Source organism: Staurois parvus, unplaced genomic scaffold (assembly GCF_062004578.1).
Source record: "Staurois parvus isolate SC_StPar_1 unplaced genomic scaffold, SC_StPar_1.0 ptg000151l, whole genome shotgun sequence".
NCBI classification, from domain to species: Eukaryota; Metazoa; Chordata; class Amphibia; order Anura; family Ranidae; genus Staurois; species Staurois parvus.
Genome location: NW_028317947.1, coordinates 22,024,501 through 22,049,996, shown reverse-complemented (window position 1 = coordinate 22,049,996; position 25,496 = coordinate 22,024,501). Strand labels below are relative to the sequence as shown.

The 25,496-nt window shown below is 41.5% G+C and overlaps 1 protein-coding gene across 2 annotated transcripts in view; it reads left to right on the top strand.

Moving 5' to 3' along the window:
* ASIC2 (acid sensing ion channel subunit 2) overlaps window positions 1-22,749 on the top strand; it is a 655,219-nt gene extending 632,470 nt beyond the window's left edge. For both annotated transcript variants that reach the window (XM_089674637.1, XM_089674636.1), the window contains exons 6-10: window positions 4,360-4,513; window positions 6,965-7,056; window positions 10,249-10,328; window positions 18,970-19,038; window positions 22,328-22,749. In XM_089674637.1, the coding sequence (XP_089530763.1) occupies window positions 4,360-4,513; window positions 6,965-7,056; window positions 10,249-10,328; window positions 18,970-19,038; window positions 22,328-22,429 (497 nt within the window). In that variant the 3' untranslated portion in view covers window positions 22,430-22,749. The remainder of the gene's footprint in view (window positions 1-4,359; window positions 4,514-6,964; window positions 7,057-10,248; window positions 10,329-18,969; window positions 19,039-22,327) is intronic.
* The last annotated feature ends 2,747 nt before the right edge of the window (window positions 22,750-25,496 follow it).

The window sequence follows — 25,496 nt, the reverse complement described above, 5'->3', positions numbered from 1 at the left end:
GATCAATTTAGGGTTTTATAGTATACATTTTAAAGCACAGCAGAACGGAGTGTTTTTTTTCCATTACTATTTAATATTAGTTGTCTGCATTTGAGGCAAAATTGATGAATTCAGTGCTTTCTGTGTCACGGACCTGGAACAGGTACCCAGAGCAGGAATACCCATGTCATTTGTTACACACTTTTCCTGGTAAGTGTATCAAAGTACTGAATCAGCAGGAGATCCGGACAACTCACTTTTTTTCTGAAGGAAAGGTCAGCAATATGGTTTAACAGGGTTCCTGATAGAAACATTTAAAATGATCAAAGAATAGTGGTAATAAACAAGCATGTGTTATGGGTAGGGTGGCCACCTCATCCCTTTAAGCCCAAACACATATTAATGACACAGGTTCTGAGGCTAATTTAACATCGATAAGGCGCTAAGTGAGTTTAATTGCCACCTTAATCAGCCACAGAACCTGTCATTAATATGTGTTCGGTTTTAATGGGATGAGGTGGCAAACCTAGTTAGGAGAGACTTGATATTAGGAGGCCATCTAGCTGCAGGAAGTGAAAAGCAATTAGAATTGTAGCCCTCTTTTGGGAATGGGGGGGGGGGGGGCACTTGCCTAGTAATCCCTGTATTCTGTTCTGTGTTCAGCAACAACTCTCGCATGTGTCTCAGACATTCTCAGTCTCTATCCACTTCTTCCTTCTGGGGTTTCTTACCCAACAACTCAGAGACAGGAAGTTCATGCTGAATATATTTTCAGGCATTTACAGTAACTGCCAGTAGAGGGCAGCGAATCCCTACATACTCTTGCCAGATGGTTAGCCTATCGCCCAGGCAAGTAGCAGGTTCAGAGTGAGAAGTCAGCAAAGGCAGTCTCCATGGTTCTCCTGTGACAGATTTCATTTAATAAAATGGGTCTAAAATTTCAATTTGGATTGGATTTTATGTATAGAGACTATTTTTACGCAAGCCTCACATTTTCCATTTAGTAAGCAAAAACAGTGCCAGGAGGGCGAGGAAATCCAAACCTTTCTCTGCAGACATATTTGCTTTGGTTACTTTGCATGTAGGCTAGGGTTGAACACCTGTCATCATTCTATCAGATGAGAGAATCTTCTCCCCAAAATTTCTCAGCTTCAGTGAGAACCACCCTGATTTGACCAGTCTCTCCCATATAGACAAATGTAGGCATACAGGAGGAGGCCCATTAGATCAACAGTAGAACAGGCAGGATCTATGGAGTTTTATACATTACCATGAGTGTCTATGTTCCATTGCTTTACATGATGAATAGATTAGTATAGGCAGAATTGTTGATCTGAGCTAATAAACCCAGATAGAGACAATACCCACATCTCGTCTAAAAACAGACGTTTGATTAAATCAGTGTTCCACGCAGACTAAGAACAGCAAATCTCTTAGCATTGTTAATACCCAGAACTCACAAGAAACCTGATTACGTGCGCCTACTCATTAACACATCTTGCTATCATTCATTTCAGCTGTTTATGCAAATTGGACCAAATTTTTTTTGATGTTTATTATTTTGAAACATCTTTTTAATAGGGTGTAATTGTTTTTGTCTCAAATCAGCATTTTTTCCTCATTTAACCATTTTAATTATTTGCTTGTTTCTTTCTCACTGCATCTGAGAGTCTAATTATAGCAGATCATTCAATAAACAGTGAGATATCCATCCTTTATTATCTCCCAATCTACAGATCCTTTAGTCTGGGCTGGAAAGCGAAATATAATTTACTCATCCTTTCATCATTGTGCAGTTTACTAATATTTTAGAAATTAATTTTATGACAGAGAAAATGCTGTTTACTCTATTAACCTGTCATCATCATATGCAATTAATTACTTCGATTTAAAGCCTAGTTGTATGAACTGGAGAATTATATTCTTCCCAAAACAGGAAAAAAAAACTTAAAAAACTGATTAAGTGAGCCTAGAAAATAAAACAAGGATCGCCGTTGTTAAGTTCTCCACATTGAGGGGACTTCACTTTTCTTCTGTTTTTAAAAATACTGTTCTTTTTTTTTTTTCATAGATAGTCCCAGAAAAGCAGCTGCAGGTGAGACCTAGGTGTAGCCAAAATGAGAAATACAAAAATAAACACAAGGGATATGAAGTTACTATCAAGAGTGCCTGACTTCTATGAATGAAACATGATCTATGAATGGAAGGGGCAGGCCAAGGGCGGACTGACAACTCATGGGGCCCCCGGCAATAGGGGATCATGGGGCCCCTGTGTCCTTGCCCAAACTCAAAAAAGCCTATGAAAAAGGTACCAGGGGCATCTCATGGGGACCCCTACTGACTCCGGGCAGTGCCTGAGTTTCCAAATGGTCAGTCCGCCCCTGGAGCAGGCCATTCAATCATCCGTCCATCCTTCATTCAAAGATCCTGTTTCATTTATAGAAGCTGTAGAAATGGCTTCTTTGAATGGCAGAGCTGGGTGGAAAGGGCAGGCATAGTTGGGGCATTTTTGATGAGTGCAAATGACAATGCCATCAGTTCTATTAACCCCTGCTGCACCAGAAAATTACAATAGAGGAGGTGGGATCGATGGAGGAAAATTTCAAGGACACTAGAAGTCAGCAGCACATACGACACAGGACATTAATAGCAAGCCATGTCCCTTGTGCTGATTTTTGTGTTTTATATTTTGACTACATGTAGGTTTTAATATTTATAAAAGCTAGGTTGAAATTGTTTTGACAATACACTTTCCTGGTGAGGATAATGCTTAGCTCAGTGTTTCATTTACCACTGGGGGATTCTGCCTCCAGTAGTGGTTTTCCTTCCTCCTTGCCCTTTCACCTCCTCTTCCCGTCTGATAAACTAGGGAGGGCAGGATTGGTTAATAAACTTGCTGTCACACTGTGCTTCCTGCAGAGCTCTGCATCCCTCCCCGATGCAAGAAGGTCCCCAAGGACACCATTCCTCCTATTCAAATCACATCCTCCAAAGACTTTAGCCTTCATGTAAAACAAGAAGGTGAATACCTAGTTATGGAATGGTCAGCCTGTGCTCCTGTCATAACACAGGAGCACTGATGAACTTTGTTTTTCATTTATATAACTCAGTTATATATGTATTAAAAATATTTAATTGTATTCTCAGTGCAACTAACGTAAGTATCAGAATGTGTCTTAACCACTTCCAGATCGGACACTTTTACCCCCTTCCTGACCAGGGCAATTTTCAGCGCTATCACATTTTGAATGACAATTGCGCGGTCATGCGACACTGTACCCAAATGAATTTTTTACCATTTTTTAGAGACAGATAAAGCTTTATTTTGGTGGTATTTATTCACTGCTGGGATTTTTATTTTTTTTGCTATATAAATTATAAAGTCCAAAAATTTTGAAAAAGTGTTTTTTTTTTTAATTTTGCAAATAATATTTCATCATAAATCTTGGCCAAAATTTATTCCGTTATTTTTTTAGTAAAAAAAAAATCCAAATTAGTTTATAACCAAAAATTATAATTTTTAAATATTTTTTTTTACATTTTTATTTTATTTTTTTATATTATTATTTTTTATTTTTTGTTTCTACATACTGTCACCCTAGCAGTACAGTGTCACCATGGTGACACTGTACTACTTGTGAGGGGTGATAAAGATTTTTTTTTTTTTTTTTTTTTACACCGATTGCTTTTACAGCCATATAGGATGTAAAAGCAATCATTTCTCGTTCTCTCTGTCTGCATTCTTGCAGTCATTGAGAAATACAGAGTGAGCTGTGATTGGTCACAGCTTGTCACATGGTACAAGGCTGTTGTGAATAGCCTTGTACCATGTGACCTCTGTGATCATTCACAGAATTCACACGTAGTAAGCAATGATGTCACAAGTGACATCTTGCTTGCTACTTTGCATGTGATAACTGATTGGCCAATCAGTGATCACATGATCGGGACCTCGTACAGAGGTCCCGTCCGACGATCGGTGTTTCACCGGAGGACACAGCGGGCACCAGATCGCGGTGCTGCGCGCTCCCAGGGAGCGCGCACAAGCAGGGTGCAGGGAGGCCGTTTATAAACAGCCACCCGACCCTGCACTGCCACCATCCGCCCGTTGATATACAACGGCCGGTCGGGAAGTGGTTAATGAGAGAAGGCCCTTTAACAAGACAGTGCAAGGATGATAACTGTGCTGCTTGGATACATTGCAATTCCTACTATCAATATGTACACAACACATCTTTGAGGGACATTTCCACCAATCTATGCCTTTTTTTTTTTTTTTTTTTTAGGTATCTGCAAGTCACTAGAGTCTGTATACAGACATTGAGCGTAAAAGTCTTTTTCCAATCTCCTGTGAGCTCTGTTGTCCTGGTTTTTTTGCAGGTTTACTGACCGAGAAGGATGGAGGGTATTGTATGTGTATGATGCCCTGTAATCTTACTAGATACAACAAGGAGCTGTCCATGGTGAAAATCCCCAGCAAGACATCTGCCAAGTATTTAGAAAAGAAATTCAACAAGTCGGAGAAGTACATTTCGTACGTACAGGAGCAAATGAATGCTGTGTTTCAATAAGGCTGTTAATGAGGGCTGCATGGCCACGGTCTCCCATAACAGGGAATGCTGAGTATTGCACTTCTATACCATCTGCTAGGTCACAGTTACTGAGCACTGTTTTAATCTAATTAGGGAAGTAGGCAGTGGGTTGACCAGGGAAATAAACACATTGGTGACTATACAACTCTTAATTTATTACAGAAGATATTTGTGTGCAAGACTGGAGGTGCTGTTCATGAATCCGCAAGCTCTGCCATTATTAACACAGGCATTCCATAATAGGGGTAGCTGTCCATAGCAACTAGATTTCAGTTGTCACTTTTCTAGTGCAGAGGTGGGACTGACAAGACTTAATCTAACTGCTACAGGCAACGTCTTACATTTGCTTTCTATGACCTTTAGAGAAATTTTAGTTTACTTATAGCAGGCAACTCATTATATATAGGCAGAAGGGAAAAGTGCCCTAGCAAACATTTCTCAATACCCACAGCAGCTACAGAAATTGTAGTTTATTTTCAATACTGCACTGAAGTAATTACAGTTGAAAGCAGAATTGTTGCTATCCAGAAGAATATATTCCTCCAACACATTTTCATACATCAGCCCCGTAATTTCATTCAAGCTAGAAATTGCTACTATGCATTTATGAGGTACACTTTTAAGAGTACATTACTAAAGCTAAATCCGTTCCTGTTAAACTATGTTGAGTTAAACTTTGAGAAATTGAAGTAGCTGAGCAAAAAAAAAGTTGGCCCAACAGGGACTGCGTCCAATCATGCGGCAGTCATTGGTCAGATATTCTGATGGTCGAGGGTGAAAGCTTTCAGAAAACAATAGCCACTGTCAAGGGATTCCATACTGTTTAGCCCACTAGGAGAGGAGAGAGATCTTTGTGTATTGCCGACTTTAAACTATCCAACAGTTTCCCACATGAATTCTGCACACTTGTAGTCAGGTTCCAGTCTCCCTTTTGGATATTAGTTTTTAGTATGGAGAATGAAATAGGAGAAATGGGAACCATCCAGGCTGGGCTGGAGCAGAGCCAGGGACATTTTACAGATGGAGTCCTCAGTAGATTATTATTATACAGGACTTATATAGCGCCAACAGTTTGCTCAGCACTTTACATTATGGAGGGAGACAATACAGTAACAATACAGGAGGGATTAGAGGGCCCTGCTCCTTGGAGCTTACAATCTAGGAGGGAGGGGAGAGTGGTACAAGAGGTAATTAGCTGTGGGGGATGGAGTGGTAGAAGGAGTAGTTGATTCCAGTATTAGCTGGGGTCGGGGTAGGCTTCCCTGAAGAGATGGGTTTTCAGAGTGTGCCTAAAGGTGAGCAGAGTAGGTGATAGCCTGATAGATTGGGGTAGGGAGTTACAGAGGATAGGTGAAGCCCTTGAGAAATCCTGGAGACGAGCATGGGAGCTAGAGAGTAGGAGGTCTTGCGGAGAGTACGGTTTGGGTGGTATTTAGAGACAAGGTCGGTGATGTAATTAGGGGCAGTGTTATGAACGGTTTTATATGTCAGTGTTAGTGTTTTGAATTTTATCCGTTGGGCAATTGGAAGCCAGTGGAGGGATTGGCAGAGACGGGTGGCGGATATACAGCGTTTAGTAAGGTGAATGAGTCTGGGAGCAGCATTCATGATGGACTGTACTGGGGATAGCCTGCGGTGAGGTAGGCCAGTGAGGAGGGAGTTACAGTAGTCGAGGCGAGATATAATAAGGGAGTGAATAAGTTGCTTAGTAGTTTCCGAGGTTAGGAACAGGCGTATCTTGGAGATGTTGCGGTGGTGAAGTCTACATGGGTTTGTCAGTGATTGGACTGACTGATTAGATACAGAAGTTTCTTTTGGGTGGGTAGAACCCTTTGGGCCTCATTCACAGGGATGTACAAATGCATACAGCGTGTAGTTTTGTGCTCAGCAGTATAGAAGTCTATCAGATCATTCACACAGTTGCATCTGGGGCCATCATTTGCGTGGTTTTTACACTGGCAGGCATTTTGGGGTTTGTGCTGATGTTCACATTTGTACACTATATATTGACCCTATTGGCCTCTGCTGTTGCTCAGAATCAAAACTATCAACAATGTGTAGCCAGTGGTGCCGCGTTAGATAATTGCACACTATAGACGTTTACATGTATGCCCTGAATGGGTCGTTCAAGTGGTGCGGCATAAATGACTCATTCAGGGCCAACATGTAAAGATCAACAGAGTATAATTGGAGACAGTGCTGACTACATATTGTTGATATTTACATGTCGGCTGTGATCAGATATGCTGTATGTATGTAAGCGTTACATGTATAAAGTGTAAGGAAAACGCTTTATGCAGGATCCCTCTGCCAGCAAGATCTTACGTAATTTTCATACAGTTGTATGAATAAACCCTTAAAGACGTATCCATCTTTGTTTTTCCTCTAACTAGGGAGAATATTCTTGTCCTGGATGTTTTCTTTGAAGCTTTGAATTATGAAACAATCGAGCAGAAAAAAGCTTATGAAGTGGCTGGGTTGCTTGGTGAGTATGCACTGCCTCACTTAAAATGATGTGCTGGTAATCAATGTGCCTTTTTTTTTTTTATAGCATTTGCCTTGTGACCACGTAATATAATGACTACATATATGTGGCCACTTTCATGTAATTACTTAGAAAGCTCTAGCGTAGGTCAGTATATAAGATCACTGTTGCAGGCACTGCCATCCTGAAATGTGGCCTCGCTCTGTATAATAGAAACTGAAGGGCCTGCTGAGAGCAGGAAATGGGGTTTAGATGCTTTAATGTCTTGAACTATCTGGCTATATTTTATTTGTTAGGATGTTATGTTGTTTCATCTGAAATATATTCCCTTCCAGCACAGACCATTATTATCGCAGCTTGACTTGCCTTTCATCTAGATTACTCTAGAATAAGGCTAAGTAGGGTTCCATATGATTTCATTTAACCAACTATTTACAAACCAATGGAGTCATCAGGAAAGAAGGAAACAAACAAAAAGGTTGAGTGAGGTAAAAAGTAGGCATTAGTTGACACCGCAAGTGAAGGAAAAATCTTTTTTTTTTGCCATCCTCCAGCAAGGAGCACAGCGTGTAGGTGGTGCAATGACAGAGGAGCATTTCCCATCTCTATTAATGTTAAATTCACTTGTCAGTGGCAGAGCTATTGTGACTTGGCACTATGATGGTGTACAGTACTTGTGCTAATACAGGCGGATTCCCTCTTCTAAGAAGTGATATCAGAAAAGAAAAAGATCTGTTGCTTGTGTTAAAGCATGTCTAGGCATGGCAGGAAGATGTCTTCCTGAGAACAATAGGCAGGCGGACATGTTTATTGTCTGTAAGGTATGGGGTCTTCTGAGGTTAATAGAATTATTTGCCCAATGAACTGAAGCGGCATACATGCAGTTAACACCTTTCTTTTACTCTTCTTATTTTGGATCACAATGTGACCTATAAATAATAAGAAACACTAGTGACATCTGAGCTGCACAATATTGCCTTTTTAAAGGTCTGATCACCACGTGAGTGCCGCACTGATGGTGGACTAACAGTTCAGCTCATGTAAGAGCTTGCCATGGACATTTTAAGCTGCTTAAAGAGGAATTCACCCTAATAGTCTCACATTGTATCACAAAGGCACCTTTAACATAGCTGTATAATGCTACATTCACTTCAACTATTGATTCTCCATCCCTCATATCACTCACCGCTCTTCTGCCGGTGGCCATTTGTAGTAAGGGCAGCTGAAGCCAACTCCCTTTACTTCACTTCCTCTAATCCTCTCTTCCACGCAGTGGAAGTTAAGTCTGAACCCCTGACACTGAGGATTTATCACGCTAAGAGAGCTTTTTTGAGCTGAAAACTTAGTAGGGTCATTTACCCTCTGGTAAGGGTATCTATGAGCACAATGTGGGGGATAGCACTGCTTTTTGGAGGAGGGGATAATAATTAACACTGGAGATGGATTAAAATGTGTATGAAGGTCCACTTTAAGGGCCGGTTCACACTATGAATTGCACAGGAACGTGCTGTGCGTTCTTGGAAGGTTCACATGTGTTGCAGGTACAGTGCAATTTCATCCCATTCATTTGAATGAGCTGAAATCGTGTTGGACTGCATCAAATGTATTGCATGCACTACTTTTAAAAAATGCACATCACTGGATCGCATGGTACTACTTGTGCCATGCAATCTGGTGTATGCAAGCGCACTGCATTTGGGGTATTCTTGACACTGACACCCACTGCAGTGCGTTTTGAATGTAGTGCAGGAAACGCTCAGTTTCCCCACACTGCGTTCTGATGTGAACTGAACCTAAAGTGTATGTTTGGGCAAAATAAAACAAATTCATTACATCTCTGCAATACAAGTACATATTCTCATTTTATTTTTCTCTTGCAAAAACACTGCAAGTACAGAGAAACACTCCCGTGGATCTGCCAGAAATCCGAGTACTTCCTGTAGTGAGCTGACAATGCTGCCTCTGCTGCACTGAAATCCCCAAGCAGAGTTGCTAAGCCTACAACAGATTCCCCTCTATTCTATTGCCCAGTAGGGCAATAGAAAGCAGCTTTTTTCCCTGCTAAAACACACACAGCACACAGTTAACCCTTTGGGCAGGAAGGGGATAACATCTGGGGCGATCAGTGTCATTAGTACAGTGTTGGTGCTTTTTATTAGCACTGATCACTGTATTAGTGTCACTGGGGATGTCAGTGGCAGTTAGTCAGTTCCCTCCAGTGTCATAACGCCCGCCGCAGTCCCGCTATAAGTCACTGATCGTCGCCATTACTAGTAAAAAAAAAAAAAAAGTTTCCAATATATACTGTCATTTATAAACACTATAACTTTCACATAAAACAATAAATGTGCATGTATTGGGATTTTTTTTTAACAAAGACATGTAGCAGAATACATTTTGCCCAAATTTATGATGAAATTTGATTTATTTTTATTGGACATGTTTAATAGCACGATAAAAAATTTTTTTTTCTTCAAAATTGCCGGTCTTTTTTTGTTTACAGCTCAAAAGATGAAAAAATGCAGAGGTGATTAAATACCACCAATATAAAGCTCTATTTGTGGGGAAAAAGGGACATAAATTTCAATTATGTACAAGGTTGCATGACCGCACAATTGTCAGTTAAAATAACCCCACGCCATATCACAAAAAATGGCCTGGTCAGGAAGGGGGGTAAATCCTTTCTAGGGCAAGTGGTTAATATACACTAAATAGCAGATGTGCCTCCGAGGTTATTCACCATCAGTTTTGGCCTTATACATAACATTCTGTTGTTTTAAACAAAACCAACCAAGCAGATCATTGCATCCTATCACAAACTTGAAGCGATTAAAGCTGTTGATGGTAGAAGACCTTGATCAGTCATGTTTGTGATTGGAATTGATTGTAATTGCCTGAGAATTGACATGTGAGTCAGAATAGCACACTGCTGGGTTATCAACAAAAGTTAATAGAATCCTAGACAAAATTTATTGAGTATACTAAATCCCCTGAAGATACCTCAAATGGTGCCACCGCTCCCAATATGTTATTAGATAGTTGCTTGTCAGTTCTGTGAAAATAATTTGTGTTGTGATAGTCCAGTCCAATGTACAGCCACATGTAACATCCTCTGTATGTTTCTTATACTGGTATGACGGTTGGCTGCAGTGTGTGACATGCTTATTGACACTATGCCACCTTTTCCTACAGGTGACATTGGGGGTCAAATGGGACTCTTCATAGGTGCCAGTATCCTGACTATCTTGGAGCTGTTTGACTACATATATGAGGTGAGTTAGAAAAACATAGAACCTTAGGAATGCTTTAAAAAAAAAAAAAAACAGTGAAAGCAGCCTGGGAACAGAAAAAGAACGTGTAGCGGTGCTATATACTAGTCCAACTGACATATACTGTATAGGCCTTTATTAAGGCAGAGACAATAAGCAATAACCCTTAGCCAATGTTTGGCACCCATACTGTATTTCTCTAATTCAGCCATTCATACCAGATATTTACCTTGTGAGTGTCACGTTGTTGCAGACCAACCTAAAGCATACCTATTTATTGTCTGTAATATGTGAAGCACAACGTAACCTATGTTTCTATTGCAAAACCCCCACTTACAGGGCCGGATCTAGCCTGTCTGATAATTAAGGTGCTTATGAAAAAATGGTGCCCTTTAGGCAGGTTATACTGTGGCAGCACTTGGAGGTCTTTCTGCAAGCGTTATGTTTGTGTGGATAGGTTAGGAGATTATTTTCAGCATCTTTCCTGCCTAGGCCTTGCGTTGGTTCACATGAGACACATTTTATGGCTTATGTTGGTCGGTGCAGTTCCCCTGCAAGAAAGAGCTGGAATAACTGCCCTTCGAGGGTGAACTGTATGCATTTAGCCACAAAATCACTGAAAGAGAAGGATGCTCTTGCCACTGAAGAAAAGGCAAAAGCCACTAGGGACCTAAATCCTCTGGGATTTTGGGTAAGAAGGGTTCCTTTCATCCTTTCCAAAACTCAGACCAAACAGAAACCTGGAAATCATCCATTAGAAAAATTGGGCTACCAAGCTCTCCAAGGTGGGAGATGAGACCAGAACACTGTGGCCAGAGGCTACAAGATGGAGTTTTGTGCTTTTCTTCCTCCACACATCATGCCTATGGCACCAGACAATCGAGTCACCTTTGTGCTGCTGCACTGGACCTGTTACACTTGAAACCACCCGTTTCAAAACAAGAAAAGCTTTGAAGATATTATTATAATGTTCTATTCTATGATTGCCTCAATCCATCCGGCTGGTTTTCTGGCCTCTGTAGACATCAAGGATGTCTACTTGTACATTCTCATTTTTATCTGGGTTTTGCAGTAAGGGAACAGAATTTTCAGTTTGTGTCTCTGTCCTTTGGCCAGTATCTTGGCACTGTGGCAAGACCACTTTGTTGACTTTCAGCTGTCAAAGATGCAAGCTTGTTGTGCAGAACTGCACTTTTTGGTCCTGTTGTGGAAATTGGGCAAGTGTACTTCCTAAGGTCTGGATCCTGGAGAGTGGTCTTTTCCCCCCAAATGTGTTTCAAATGCTCTGTCTCCATGGGGGAATGCCCAACATGGACCTTTCAGCCTACAGGTTCAATCACAAACTGGACAGTTTTGTGACCATGTGAAGGGATTTTCATGCCTTGACTCCCCAAGCTCCTGCTTTGTCTGCAACAGAGGATAGAGACGGAAGGCATCCCAGTGACTGTCATTGTACTGGATTGGGCCAGGATGGGGTAGACCTTGTACCTCATGGACATTCCATCATGCTTCACATTTGCTGACTTTAATGGCATGGCAATTGAAGCTCAGGTCCTGAAGGACACTGTTGAAGGTGCATTCTCACACCGTTTATCACTGTACTTGGAAAGCGTACTTTGCTTGATGTGAAGAGAGGAAGTTTCACCCCAGGAAGTAATAAGTGGAATTCGAGGTTTTCCTATCTTCTGTCAGGTTTGGACAAGTTCTTGGCCATCAAGGGGTCAGATGTTAACTCCTTGGGATTGCAATTCTGCCATATGAACCTATGCAGGACATTCTGCTCCATCCTTCATGTAAAGTTAAATGAGTTTCTGAGTTATGGGCCTTATCCTGTGAGGGACCATTCCTTGAGCTTCATAAAGACAAAGTTGTTTTTGGACCTAGAGCCTCTTTTTTTACCCCACGTGGTCTGTCTCTGCCAACCACCTTAACCAGGACATTGGTTTACTACCTTTTTGTTCTGCTCTTAAGCATCCGAAGGAGATTGCTTATTTCTGGCTGTGGTTAGATCTGTGCAAGTCTACCTCATGTCTAAAGCATCAATTCATCAGCCTGACTCTGTTTTTACAAAGGGCAGGCTGCTTCCCAATTCAACAATTACTAGGTGAATTCGGGAACTCGTCATTCAGGCATATAACCTACAAGAAGTGTTGGAACTTCATGGGCTTTACAGCATTAGGCCTTGGTTTCCTAGGTTTGTAAAGCTGCCAGCTCATCTTCTCACACATTTTGCTACATTTTAGCAGGTGTTCAGGCCTCACAAATGCCAGCTTCGATTAACAGGTCCTCCAGGAGGCCCTGGAAGAGGCCTTATCTTGCCTAGTTTGGGTTATTTTGTTGGGCCTTGTTAGTCGTTATTTGCTGTGTTGCCTGCCCCTCGTGGGATTGGGATTTGAACATTTCAATCAACAGTCTAACAATTAATCAAGTACTGTCTTGTGAAGTACACTATATTGTCAAACGTATTGGTCGGCCTGCCTTTACACACATGAACTTTAATGGCGTCTTAGTCTGTAGGGTTCAATACTGAATTGGCCCGTCCTTTGCAGCTATAACAGCTTCAACTCTTCTGGGAAGGCCATCCACAAGGTTTAGGAAGGTGTCTATGGGAATGTTTGACCATTCTTCCAGAAGCACATTTGTGAGGTCAGGCACTGATGTCGGACAAGAAGGCCTGGCTCACAGTCTCCTTGAGTTCTTGAGGTCAGGACTCTGTGTAGGCCAGTCAAGTTCCTCCACCCCAAACTCACTCATTCATATCTTTATGGACCTTGCTTTGTGCACTGGTGTGCAGTCATGTTGGAAAAGGAAGGGGCCATCCCCAAACTGTTCCCACAAAGTTGGGAGCATGAACTTGTCCAAAATGTCTTGGAATACTGACGCCTTAAGAAGTCCCTCCCCTTCCAAGCCCAACCTCTGAAAAACAACCCCACACCATAATCCCCCCTCCACCAAACTTTACACTTGGCACAACGCAGTCATAAAAGTACCGTTCTCCTGTCAACCGCCGAACCCATACACATCCATTGGATTGCCAGACAGAGAAGCGTGATTGGTCACTCCAGAGAACATGTCTCCACTGCTCTAGAGTCCAGTGGTGGCATGCTTTACACCAAGGCATTCCAACGCTTTGCATTTGGTGATGTAAGGCTGGGATTCAGCTGCTCGGCCATGGAAACCCATTCACTGAAGCTCTCTATGCACTGTTGTTGCGCTAATATGAAGGCCACATGAGGTTTGGAGGTCTTTAGCTATTGACTCTGCAGACAGTTGGTGACTTCTGCGCACTATGCGCTGACCCCACTCTGTCATTTTATGTGGCCTACCACTTGGTGGATGAGTTGCTGTTGTTCCCAGTTGCTTCCACTTTGTTATAATATCACTAACAGCTGACCGTGGAATATTTAGTAGCCAGGAAATGTCACGGATGGACTTATTGCCCAGGTGGCAACCTATCACGGTACCACGCTTGGAGTCACTGAGCTCCTGAGAGTGACTCATTCTTTCACAAATGTTTGTAGAAGCAGTCTGCGTGCCTAGGGGCTTGACACCTGTGGCCATGGAGGGGATTGGAACATCTGAATCCAATGATTTGAAGGGCTGGCCCAATACTTTTGACAATATAGTGTATGTAAGAAAGCAAGGTTAGTGGCTTACCTTTAAAAAGCCTTTCCTTGGAATACATCACAAGACCCTCACCTCAGTGTCTAGGTTCACCCCATATTGCTTGCCTACAAAAACTAGGATGGGTTTGCTATTACCAGTGTCAAATGACCTACATGCAGAGCATACTCCTGTAAGGTACTCCAAGAAAAGGACTTTACAGGTATTAAAAAAAAAAATGTTTTTAGGCAAAGTCTGCTCTAAAAAGTGTAATTATCCCTTTATGTTAATGACATGTCCCCAAACTGTTGAAAGCTTAAGAATGTTTTTTCTTAAGCGCAGAATTGCTTTTGGTGTTAGAAAAAAAAAACACGTGCATATATACAGTTGTATTCAAAATAATAGCAGTGTGTTGAAAAAAAGTGAATAAAGCTCAAAATCCTTCTAATAACTTTTATTTCCATCCACAGAAATGCATTGGGAACACTACACATTCTATTCCAAATCAAAACATGAAGAAAAATAGATCAAATTTGTGTTGTTCCTCTAAAAAAATTGAAGAAAAGTGAATATTAGACTGTAAAGAAGAATACAAACACTGCTATTTTTTGAACAAACTCAAACATTCACTATATAAACTGAAAAATGTTTTAGGATTTTGCTTTCCTTTGAATGCCTTAATGAATATTTGGTTGTAGTCGCACTGTTTCTGAGAACTGCTGTACATCTGTGTTGCATGGAGTCACCCAACTTCTGGCCCCTGTGATCAGGTATTCCAGCCCAGGATGATTGGACCACATTCCACAGTTCTTCTCTATTTCTTGGTTTTGCCTCAGAAACTGCATTTTTGATGTCACCCCACAAGTTTTCTATTGGATTAAGATCCGGAGATTGGGCTGGCCACTCCATAACGTCAATCTTGTTGGTCTGGAACCAAGATGTTGAATGTTTACTGGTGTGTTTGGGGTCGTTGTCTTGTTGGAACACCCATTTCAAGGGCATTTCCTCTTCAGCATAAGGCAGCATGACCTCTTCAAGTGTTCTGATGTATTCAAACTGATCCATGATCCCTGGTATGCGATAAATAGGCCCAACACCGTAGTATGAGAAACATCCCCATATCATGATGCTTGCACCACCATGCTTCACGGTCTTCACAGTGTACTGTGGCTTGAATTCAGTGTTTGGGGGTCGTCTGACAAACTGTCTCCGGCCACTAGACCCAAAAAGAACAATCTTACTTTCATCAGTCCACAAAATGTTGCGTCATTTCTCTTTAGGCCAGTCAATGTGCTCTTTGGCAAACTGTAACCTCTTCAGCACGTCTTTTTTTCAGCAGTGGGACTTTGCGGGGGCTTCTTGCACATAGCTTGGCTTCACATAGGCGTCTTCTAATTGTAACAGTCCTCACAGGTAACTTTACACCTTCTTTCATCTTCCTGGAGCTGATTGTTGGCTGAGTCTGCGCCATTTTGGCTATTCTATCCATTCGAATGGTAGTTTTTTGCTTTCTTCCACGTCTTTCAGGTTTTGGTTGCCATTTTAAAGCATTTGCAATCATTTTAGCTGAGCAGCCTATCATTTTCTGCACTTCTTTATATGTTTTCCCCCTCCAATCAACTTTTTAATCAAGGTGCGCTGTTCTTCTGAACAATGTCTGGAACGACCCATTTTCCTCAGAATTTCAGAGAGAAATGCACTGTAACCAGCATGTACAATATTTGCTGCCTTCCTTCCTTAAATAAGGTCAATAATTGCCACCTGTTTTTCAAAGAATGAATGACCTCACTAATAGAACTCCACACTGCTATTATTTTGAACATGCCCCTTTCAATTAATGATTCAATTACACAGAATCAGCAGCATGCATGTCATGACTGTTGGGTCTGTTGGATTTCTATTACTCTACTACACCTGCTAGTAAATAATTATTTGCCATGTAGAAATATCATTTCTACCAAAAACAGTGATTGATCCGGTTAGTGATGTCTGACTGATATTATTTTGAACACAACTGTACATATACGTATATGTATATATGTACATTTTTTTTCTAACACCAAAAGCATATCTGTGCAGTAACTCATAGCAAAAAATTCTTAAGCTTTCAACAGTTTGTGTATATAATTGTCATCACCTGCTGGTGTTAAACAAATAGTGCAGGAATGATATGTATATAATACAATTCCTAATCTATAAAAATAATTTAGACAAAATAGGTTTCCTGTGTTTCTATTACTAGCAAATATGCATGTAAAGTATTAAATTATCCCAAAACAAACACGACAACCATAATTTGTGTAAATGACATATTTAGTCAGGTGTGAAACTCATATATGCTCATTTGCAATCAATCAGCAGTTGTTAATGTTTTCAAGTGGCCCTGGCAGGTAGACATAATAGTCTCCTGCCTAATTGGCACAGTATGGTGCCTTGCTTGTGGTGTTCTGTATCCCATCATCATGTGATTATACAGCCTTTGTGGTAGAAATGATGATGTAACAAACAATATACAAATATACTAGATATTCTATACAATATAGACTAGAGCCCCCAGCTAAAGTGGATGGCACCAGCTCTGCAATAAGTAGAGCATGTCTGTCATAACAATTTAAAAATGATCTAAAGCACACTGACAAGGTTTACTGTCGTATAATAGTTTGTTGTGTGAAGGTCGATAATGTATCTTTCAGCTGTTCTCTGATCATTTCCAATTCCCATTATCTATATGCAGAGTCATTTGCGAGACACAATAGGCATCATTTGTGTGCTCTCTGCCTTCCGTAACTATGCAAATAGTTATTATTTGGTGTGCTAACCTACAGACAGTGAACCCAATTTGCATGAAAGCTTGGCAAACAACACCTACTCTACGAAATTATAGAAAAATTTTGGTCACCCCACACCTTTCAATTTTTTTTTTTCCTAGGACACATGGTGAACTAAAAAGCTGTAACTAACCTTAATTAACAGAGGAGATAGGAAGAGGCCTGACAGATGACAGCTCCCTCACCTCATAAGAGCTATCTGCTGAAAACCCTACAAACTGTTTTCAGATATTGACCTTTTTTATTATTGTGATGAATATGTAACAAGACTTATGAATTGTATTATACATTGAAGAAAAACCTAAGATACAGAAAGTAAATAATTAATGCTGTTTATAGAACATATTTTATCCTACAAGTATGGGGAGCTCTACTAGGCATGAGGAAAGGGATTATGTGGAGAGTCCTCTTTTTATTTTTTTAACCATTGAATATAATTAAACCAGTGTCCATAAGCCTCAAGCTCTAAGCAATGCACAGTCTGTGCTCACTGCATGCTCAGAATAGCAGAATATACGCACACACAATTTATTTCCACCGGCTGAGTTTACCCTTCGTCTGGAGATTTCATCAACTCCTAAGATGGATTGAATCCCGGCCGGTTCAGCAGAGACTGTCCAAGATCTGATCCATCTATGGGCAGACTGATTGTACCCAATTGGATACATCGATTGACTCTGGTACAACCAGAACGTTGGATTTTTACATGTGATTATTGGCAGCGGGCATAGCCCCTAGCAATAATCACTGTGTTTTCCCTGCAGGGAAGGCTGTGCTAATGGGGAAATCGAGCGATTTTCTTTCCTGCAACCCGTGGTTTATTAGACAGGTTTAGAAGTCTTATATGCTGCTGGTTCCAGCTCTGACTAAGGACTATGTGGGCTGCCAATGTTGATCTCCTTCTGAAAATGCCTGTTGCCTGGCTGACACGTGGCCATGGCCATTTGGTTTCAGTGAGTCACTGACCGTAGAACAAGCATGCACATCAGGAAGGCAGCGGTCTTGAACCACTTGCCTGTTCCAGGTCAGTGAATGAAAGAAGCCAAATGATCAGCAACTAAGATTTTTTTATAAATTAACTTCACCTTTAAAAGTAAAAACAAAAAACACTTGTCTATCCTCCTTAGCCCAATCCAAGCTAGAATTTCCCACCCAGGTGCTAACCTTCCTCTTCTGACAGCCTTCTCTAGTGTTTATAGCCAGCCATGCAAGGGTTGGATGGTGCTCTTAGACATGGACTACACTTACAATCACTGGTCGCGAAGGGATTTTACTGTTTAGCAGGATTCAGCTTCTAAAACATTTCCCAGCAAAGTTGCTAGTTATTGAATTTCTAGGTGGAGCAAAATATTTCTAAAAGGAGCAGGCTTTATAAATAGCAAGTAGTAAAAATAATTTTCTATAATTGCACAATACTCCATTTATAAGGCACAAGGCCTCTTTCACATGGGTAGCAGGCGTTTACCACCCTTTGAAAAGCAATCCACAGTGGATTTGCTTAATTTCAGTAGCAGGATTGAACCTCAAAAAATTTTCTGTAGCCAAAGCTCTGGGATGTAGTGGCTCCTAACACCTCATTAAAATAAGGAATAGGAAATGCTCTTTAAAGGATAAGTTCACTAATAAAAAAAATAAATAATTATGTGCATTTATTATAATTTTTTTTAAGAACCTGTAAATCATTGCACCAGCGATCAGCCGATCGTGGGTGTAATGTCAAGGTAGTGGTCTGCTCAGATACAGGCAGGCAGTTACTTCAGTCCAGGAAGCTCAATGGGCTCTGAGAGCGTTCACCAGCACCCTTGCAGCTCATTGAGAAATACAAGCTGTCAGCCGCAAAGACCAACAGTACTTGTAGGCATTCATTCACAGAACTCTGTGAATGAATGACGCGGCCCTTTGGGTAGAACCTTACACAGCTGCACTCTTTTCAAAATGTGACAGTGGGTGCAGGAAGAAAATCTCCAGCCGACTGTCTTGGGGGGAGGAAGAGCTGCAGGAGCCAGAAAATATTACATGTTCCTAAAAAAAAAAAAAAACAAAGGTGAACTAATCCTTTTAAAATATTGATGTACATGAATGGGTAAGTAAGGTGGGACAGAAATTAGAGAAGATCTGAAGCTGTGTTAATAATTACTTCTATAACAGTCAAACATTATTTAATGTTCATCTCTCTCCTATACTAAATTTTCCTGATCTTTTTTCATTTTTAGCTAATCAAGGAAAAACTGTTAGATCTCTTGGGCAAGGAAAATGAGGAAGGAGGACATACGGAGGATCTGGTGAGATAATGCGAGAAATGGCTACAAATACTGGAAGAGTGACACAGATATGAATGTTGTATAAAAGATGCAAAACAAGTCGGGTATACTGTATAAACACAGGGAAAAAGGGTTTCAGTATTTCTCAAAAAGGGGAACATATAATCCCCCTTTTCCGAAGTTCTGTACTACCTGAGATATACAGAATAATTCCTACCTAACCTTTTCTTGACTGTCAAAACAGATTTACTTTTTTCTTTTGCAGTCCAGCCTAAGGTATGCTTTCAGACATTTCCAAAATCATCCACACTAAAAGTTTATTCAAGGACATTTAACCTTTTACAGTCCATTATAAAACAACGATCCAGATTTAAGGATACGGTCATCTTTAGTGACATCCATATGAGGGATGTAAGCACTCGCCAGACCCTGACCTGATCCCCCATAGTGACTGACGATGGGTGAGGATCCCCCCACCTCCTTAGTTCAAAAACAAGGCGGCTATGCAGGGCTCTGCTGACACACCCACATCATTCCTTCTGTGAATGAACTACAAGTACCCTCTGTCACAGCTGCCAATGAATTGTTGTTCTCAATGAGCTGTGAGGGCACTGGTGAGCACTTGCATAGTTCACTGATCATCCTGGACTTCAGTAACTGTCAGTCTGTATTGGAGGTATGGGCTGACAGTCTGCAGGAGACTGGCATTGCATCTGTGATCTGATAATCACAGGTGCAATGCTTTACAGGCTTCTAAGAAAAAAAAATGCATGCATATATTTTTACCTGCAAACCTATCCTTTAAGTAATTCTTATTTCTGGGTCAGCAGAATCAGGTCCTGTGGACACTTCTTGGTTAACTAGTCTACATGTGATCACTCTCATGCCAGGTATTCTTTGTGTTTGTAATTCTATCTGGCCAGATGTATTGGTATGGAATGTATATTGGCCAATGTTTATCTGTATACACCCTGTTCAAAATAAAGAATAAAAAAAGTGCATTTATAACCAAAATGTTATTTTGTTTTGGATGCAGTAAAATGATTAGATCCCCCTGTTGGGTTTTTATTGCTGTGTCACACTGGGGGGATTCACCCCTCTCTTTTTGACCTATTGACCATTATCCTTTGAACTAAAAATACAACATTTTTTTTTTTATAGAGTTGTCAGACACAAAATGAGAGGGTAAACAATCCAATGGGAACACTCTTTCCAGTCACGACTGTCCAAGAGGGATTTCCTGCAGACTAAAACATAGAAATCTCCCTAACAAGACAGACAGCAAAAAATAACCTGACAGGGCTTTTATTACCCTTCCCTACACTAATACAAAAATAATCGGGCTGTGCATACATTTAAATGGTTTATGTAACCCTTAAGACAGCGGTTCTCAACCTGGGGGTCGAACGACCCTTTCACAGGGGTCGCCTAAGACCATCAGAAAAAACATATTTCCGATGGTCTTAGGAACCGAGACACCGCTCCTCTATCCGTCTCCAGGTGTGGGCGGGATGACATACCGCCCCTGTCATCTGGACACACCCCTGGGATCAATCCTCGTCGGTGATTGGCTGCCGGAACTGTAGCTCAGGAGAGGCACTCAGGTGGCCAATCACCGGCGAGGAGGTGGAGCTTGGAGAGGAGGAGCCGAGCGGCACTGCGAAGATCGAGCAAGTGAAGAGGAGGAGAGCGGCCGGAGAAGGAAGACAGCTGACCGGTAAGTGTCTGTACCATGGGAGAGGGAGGAAGTGAGCGAGCCCAGGCTGGAGCAGGGGTCAGCAACGTAAGTATCATTGGTGTCAGTGGGAGGAGTAGTGCCCAATTATTGGTGTCACTAATACCAACGATGGGGCACTATTCCTCCCCCCACTGACACCAGCGATGGGGCACTATTCCTCCCCCCACTGACACCAGCGATGGGGCACTATTCCTCCCCCCACTGACACCAGCGATGGGGCACTATTCCTCCCACTGATACCAATGACGGGGCACTATTCCTCCCACTGCAAAATTACAGTTATGAAGTAGCAACAAAAATAATTTTATGGTTGGGGGTCACCACAACATGAGGAACTGTATTAAAGGGTCGCGGCATTAGGAAGGTTGAGAACCACTGCCTTAAGAGATTGTAATGCTCAGATTAAAAAAAAAAAAAAAAAAAGTGTACAGAGCAGCCCTGATCCTCCTCCTCTTTGGTCCCATGCCACCTATACTCGCCCCTCCCCCCCCCCCCCCGCCAAGTGCCTCCATACCAAGCCACCTGCTATGGGGACACTTGTGCATACTCACTTCCAAGCTGGTTCTCTGTGTCCATAAGACACACACAGCATGTCTTGGTCCCCACCCCCTCCTCACTGGCTGTGATTGACAACAGCAGGAGCTAATGGCTCCCACTGCTGTGCCTGAGCCAATAAAAACAGAGAGAGCCTCTGTTCTCAAGTACATCACTGCATCAAGATTAGGCTCAAGTATAAAGAGGGGCTGGGGGGGGGGGGGGTGAGCTGCTAGCAAAAGGATTTTTTTAACTTTAATGCAGAGAAAAAAAAACATTCTGCCTTTAAAACCAGTTTAGCCCAATGTTTAGATCCACTGTAAGTAGTATGGAATGGTTTTGAAAGCTGAGACATACGAGTGACTTTGCCAGGGAAGGTCATAGGACCTAAACCCAACATTAGGTTCATGGGAGGTAGATGGTGATGTCAACAGTCTGGTATATGAGGCAGGAATATAATTCTGCCTGATTGAGTACAGAGACTCACAAAACATTCTGCTGGAGAAAGCACGGTCTGTTCATAACATGGGACACACTAAAAAGCAGGGGTTTCGATCTGTAAAAAGTGTTCTAAGTGAGGTCGGTACACTACTATTGTTGTTACTGTCACCATATGCTATGCTGTCATATTTTAATCTCTTACAATTCTGTTGAAAGAAAAAAAATGAAAAGACAGAGAAGAAAGAAATATGCATTACATGGTGCGTTTTCTGCCATTCCTATTGTAACTGCTTGTGGCTGACATGAGTGGAGGGCAGAGAGTCCTAATGCTTCATAGAGGTTTGTGTAATGTACCCACTGTGCACTCTTACTGATTCTTCTACCACAGCAGAGAATATATCCTGTAAATGTACATCAGACTCCCGTCTAAAGGGGAACTGTAACATTGTGATTTGATAGAATACATCATTTTAAGACATTACATCATTTTCCACATGCAAATTGGAGCAGAAATGAGAATATTCCAGACTAACATAAAACCTATTCAAGCTCCTGAAGAATGATCTTCCTAACCATTTGTGTTTCTTCTCCTTCTAGAGTACCTGTGACAACATGCCAAACCATTCAGAAACCATTAGCCACACTGTGACGGTGCCACTGCAGGCCACACTGGGGACACTGGAGGAAATTGCCTGCTGACGTTTTGAAAGCACTCTTTAGTTTGTGCCAAAAGTGTAGCGGACACAGCATGGAGGTCAGAGAGGGACGCCCCGGCCCATCCTGGGAAAGGGAGTAAGGGGACTGTCATGAAAGGAGATCTGTATACTGCCAACTGTACACAGCCCTGCATGCCTGCAGTGTATACAGCACTGATCCTCATATGATGTGTGAGGAGACCCCCACACAGACACACAATGCACACCTATTGCTCTCCGTACAGCTCTGTGTGCTACGCGGGTTCAACAAGGGGTTTTTATATATAAAAAAAAAATGAAATAAAAATTCATACAATGGCAAAATGTATCTTGTAATTTGTATATGGAGAAACAACTGCTAAAGATATATGTATGCTTGGCCCAAACAAAAACACGGCACAATGTTGTTCCACTTGTCCAGATACTATGGAAATAATGCCTTAGAAGGGCAAAGCGCTTTTTGTAAAAATCATACCATTAATTCTCAGGGTGGTAGAAAATGGAAACCAGTCCTTCAATTTATGTGAGAAAGGTATGTGTGTGTCAAAGAAACACGATCCGATCAGTGAACAAAACAAATACTACAAAACTAAGTCCTCGTGCACACGGGACATTTTTACAGCGGCTGTGTTTGGCTTTTGACTTTTTTCCTACAGCAGTAAATCCCCCACATGTTATCCTATGTGTCCATGCACACAGACTGGAATCAATGTTTTATTTGGCTGGGACGTTTTTTGGCTGTAAAAATAACCCAGGACTAGTGGGTTTCTAGGAGTTTTTTAGCTGTAAAAACGCTCTAATGCAGAAAACATGGTAAAACGCCGCAAACCAGCGTTTTGGGACTTTTTTTTTACCAAAAAAACCTGCGGAAAATTGGCGCTAACCTGTAATGCAAAAAAAGCTGAAAAACTCACGTTTTTAACGTGACTTGACACAGCTAACGTTACCAGTGTTATCAAAATGTCCCGTGTGCATGAGGACTAAACCTGCCAGCTTGCAAAGGGGACCTAATTAAACAAGTACATATCTGTATCCATAACATGACCGATACAGAGCCCATTGCCCTGCACTGGATAGGAGGATGCAAAACAATAGTCAACTTCCAAAGCAGAGGGGGAGTACCATTTTCTGGGGGAGGGGAAGATCAGATAAAATAAAGTGCTTTTCATGTCACCTAGGCAAAATGAGCAATAAACCCCTGCAGTACAGGCATTTTAGTTTTCGAGGGTTTGGCTTTAATGTTGTTTACCTTTATTTCCGACTAGTGATCCTGCCAGTAAGACACTTCCTGTCCTAAGTTGATGATGTACATTCACAGCACTGTATCCCTAGAGAAGCAGCTTCAGGGCAGCATCAATGATGCTGTGCAATAAGTATCTAAGGGGCAAGAGGCAAGTCTGGCCATAAGTTGGGCACCAGGGACATCAATGGTTGAATGATAAATCACCCACCATGGTCCTATACAGAATGGTCTTTAGTCATTGAGATACTGGTGGTCATCAGCATTGCAAAGAGATTTTCTCCACCCTCCTTTATTTTACATAAAAGAAAATGCAGAAAGAGTGAGACTCCATGGTTAACTTTGGTGGAGTATCTCCCTGTCGCAAATGTCCAAGAGACCTTTTAAAGGAAAGATGTCTGCCCCAAAGGAAAGGTCCACTGCCAGAAATAGAGGGGCTGGCATTACTGAGCCAATGTCTGAAAGTGTTAGTTTGCTATGACATTTCTGATCAAGAACAATTTTGTAGATCAGCTGTTACGACTTTATTGGCTTTACATTTATTTCGAATCAGTGAGGAAATTACCCTCAATACTTCTCTCTTGACAGTTTTACTTTAAATACAGCAAGTAAGTACTTGGAAATCTATGTGTCTCAGCTTCCAGTATTTACCTGAACTGGGAAAGGTAACAGTCAGAGCCTATCAGGTTGTACTGTACTGGACAGGGCTCTCAGTCTAAAAATGAACACGCTTTAGAAGAGAAAAGAAAGTCGGGGGAGCGGGGTGCTAATATGAGTGCTGTTGTCCAATCTGGGATAAAGGCTAAGTTCACCTTTATAGAAAAATAATAACTGCACTTTTTTTGCAGTAAAAAATGTACATATTTTTATTTCACAGGAGCCTGCAAAGCAATGCACCCCATAATCAGTGGATAGCGGAGGCAGTGACAGGCTCCTACAAACTCTTCCTGCTGCTCCATTTCTGATACTGAGCTGGAGGAAGCTTCAATGGACCAGGAGTTTGGTGATTACCGCTCTTGCATTCCATTGAGAACTACAAGCCTGTCTGCCTTGGTGGCAGATGGGACTTGTAGCTCATTCATTCAGAGATTTCTGAATTAATGACACAGCTGTGTCATTAAATTTGACAACTACTACGGGGAGGAACCCTGCATGCTGTGAAAGGGGGGGCAGGGGTTTGCTTAGTAACATGATACACCTTGAATACAGATGTAAATGCAGAGTTGGCCTTTAAGTGCAGTATATAAAAGGTAAGATGACTGAGCTGGCTGAAGTCTGGCAGTAGCGTCTGGTTCACAAGACTAACCTAACAGAATAACAAATATTTTGGCAGGCGGACATTGCACACACTGCGCATTATGTATGTAACAATCTGCCTGGAGTTCAGCTTTAAAAACATAAAAACTAAACACAAGTGACCAACAACTAAAAATAGGAAAAGTCCCGAATGCTTCTAGGTCTCTACAGATTCAGCCATGTTAATTCTGGCCACTACCTACAAATGTCACTGGCTTGTCTGAAAAGTTCAGGGGTGCCAATACAAGATTGTTACCATGGTGACACATGCACGAGGAGGACTTCTGTGACCCCATAGGCAAGACATGAGGGATGGTATGACATTTTCAGGACAAGCAGTGTTTGCCTTGAGTCACTTCTTTATGTACACTTAATGCAGAGATAGGAGTTATACATTTACAAGATATGGAATATATATATCACCATTGGCTAAATAAAAATAAAGTTGACAATCCCACAGTAAATGCAGAACAAAACAACAAAAGGTACCCATCATCTGTGTCTATAATTACACTTTGTGTTTTCTAAGTATTTT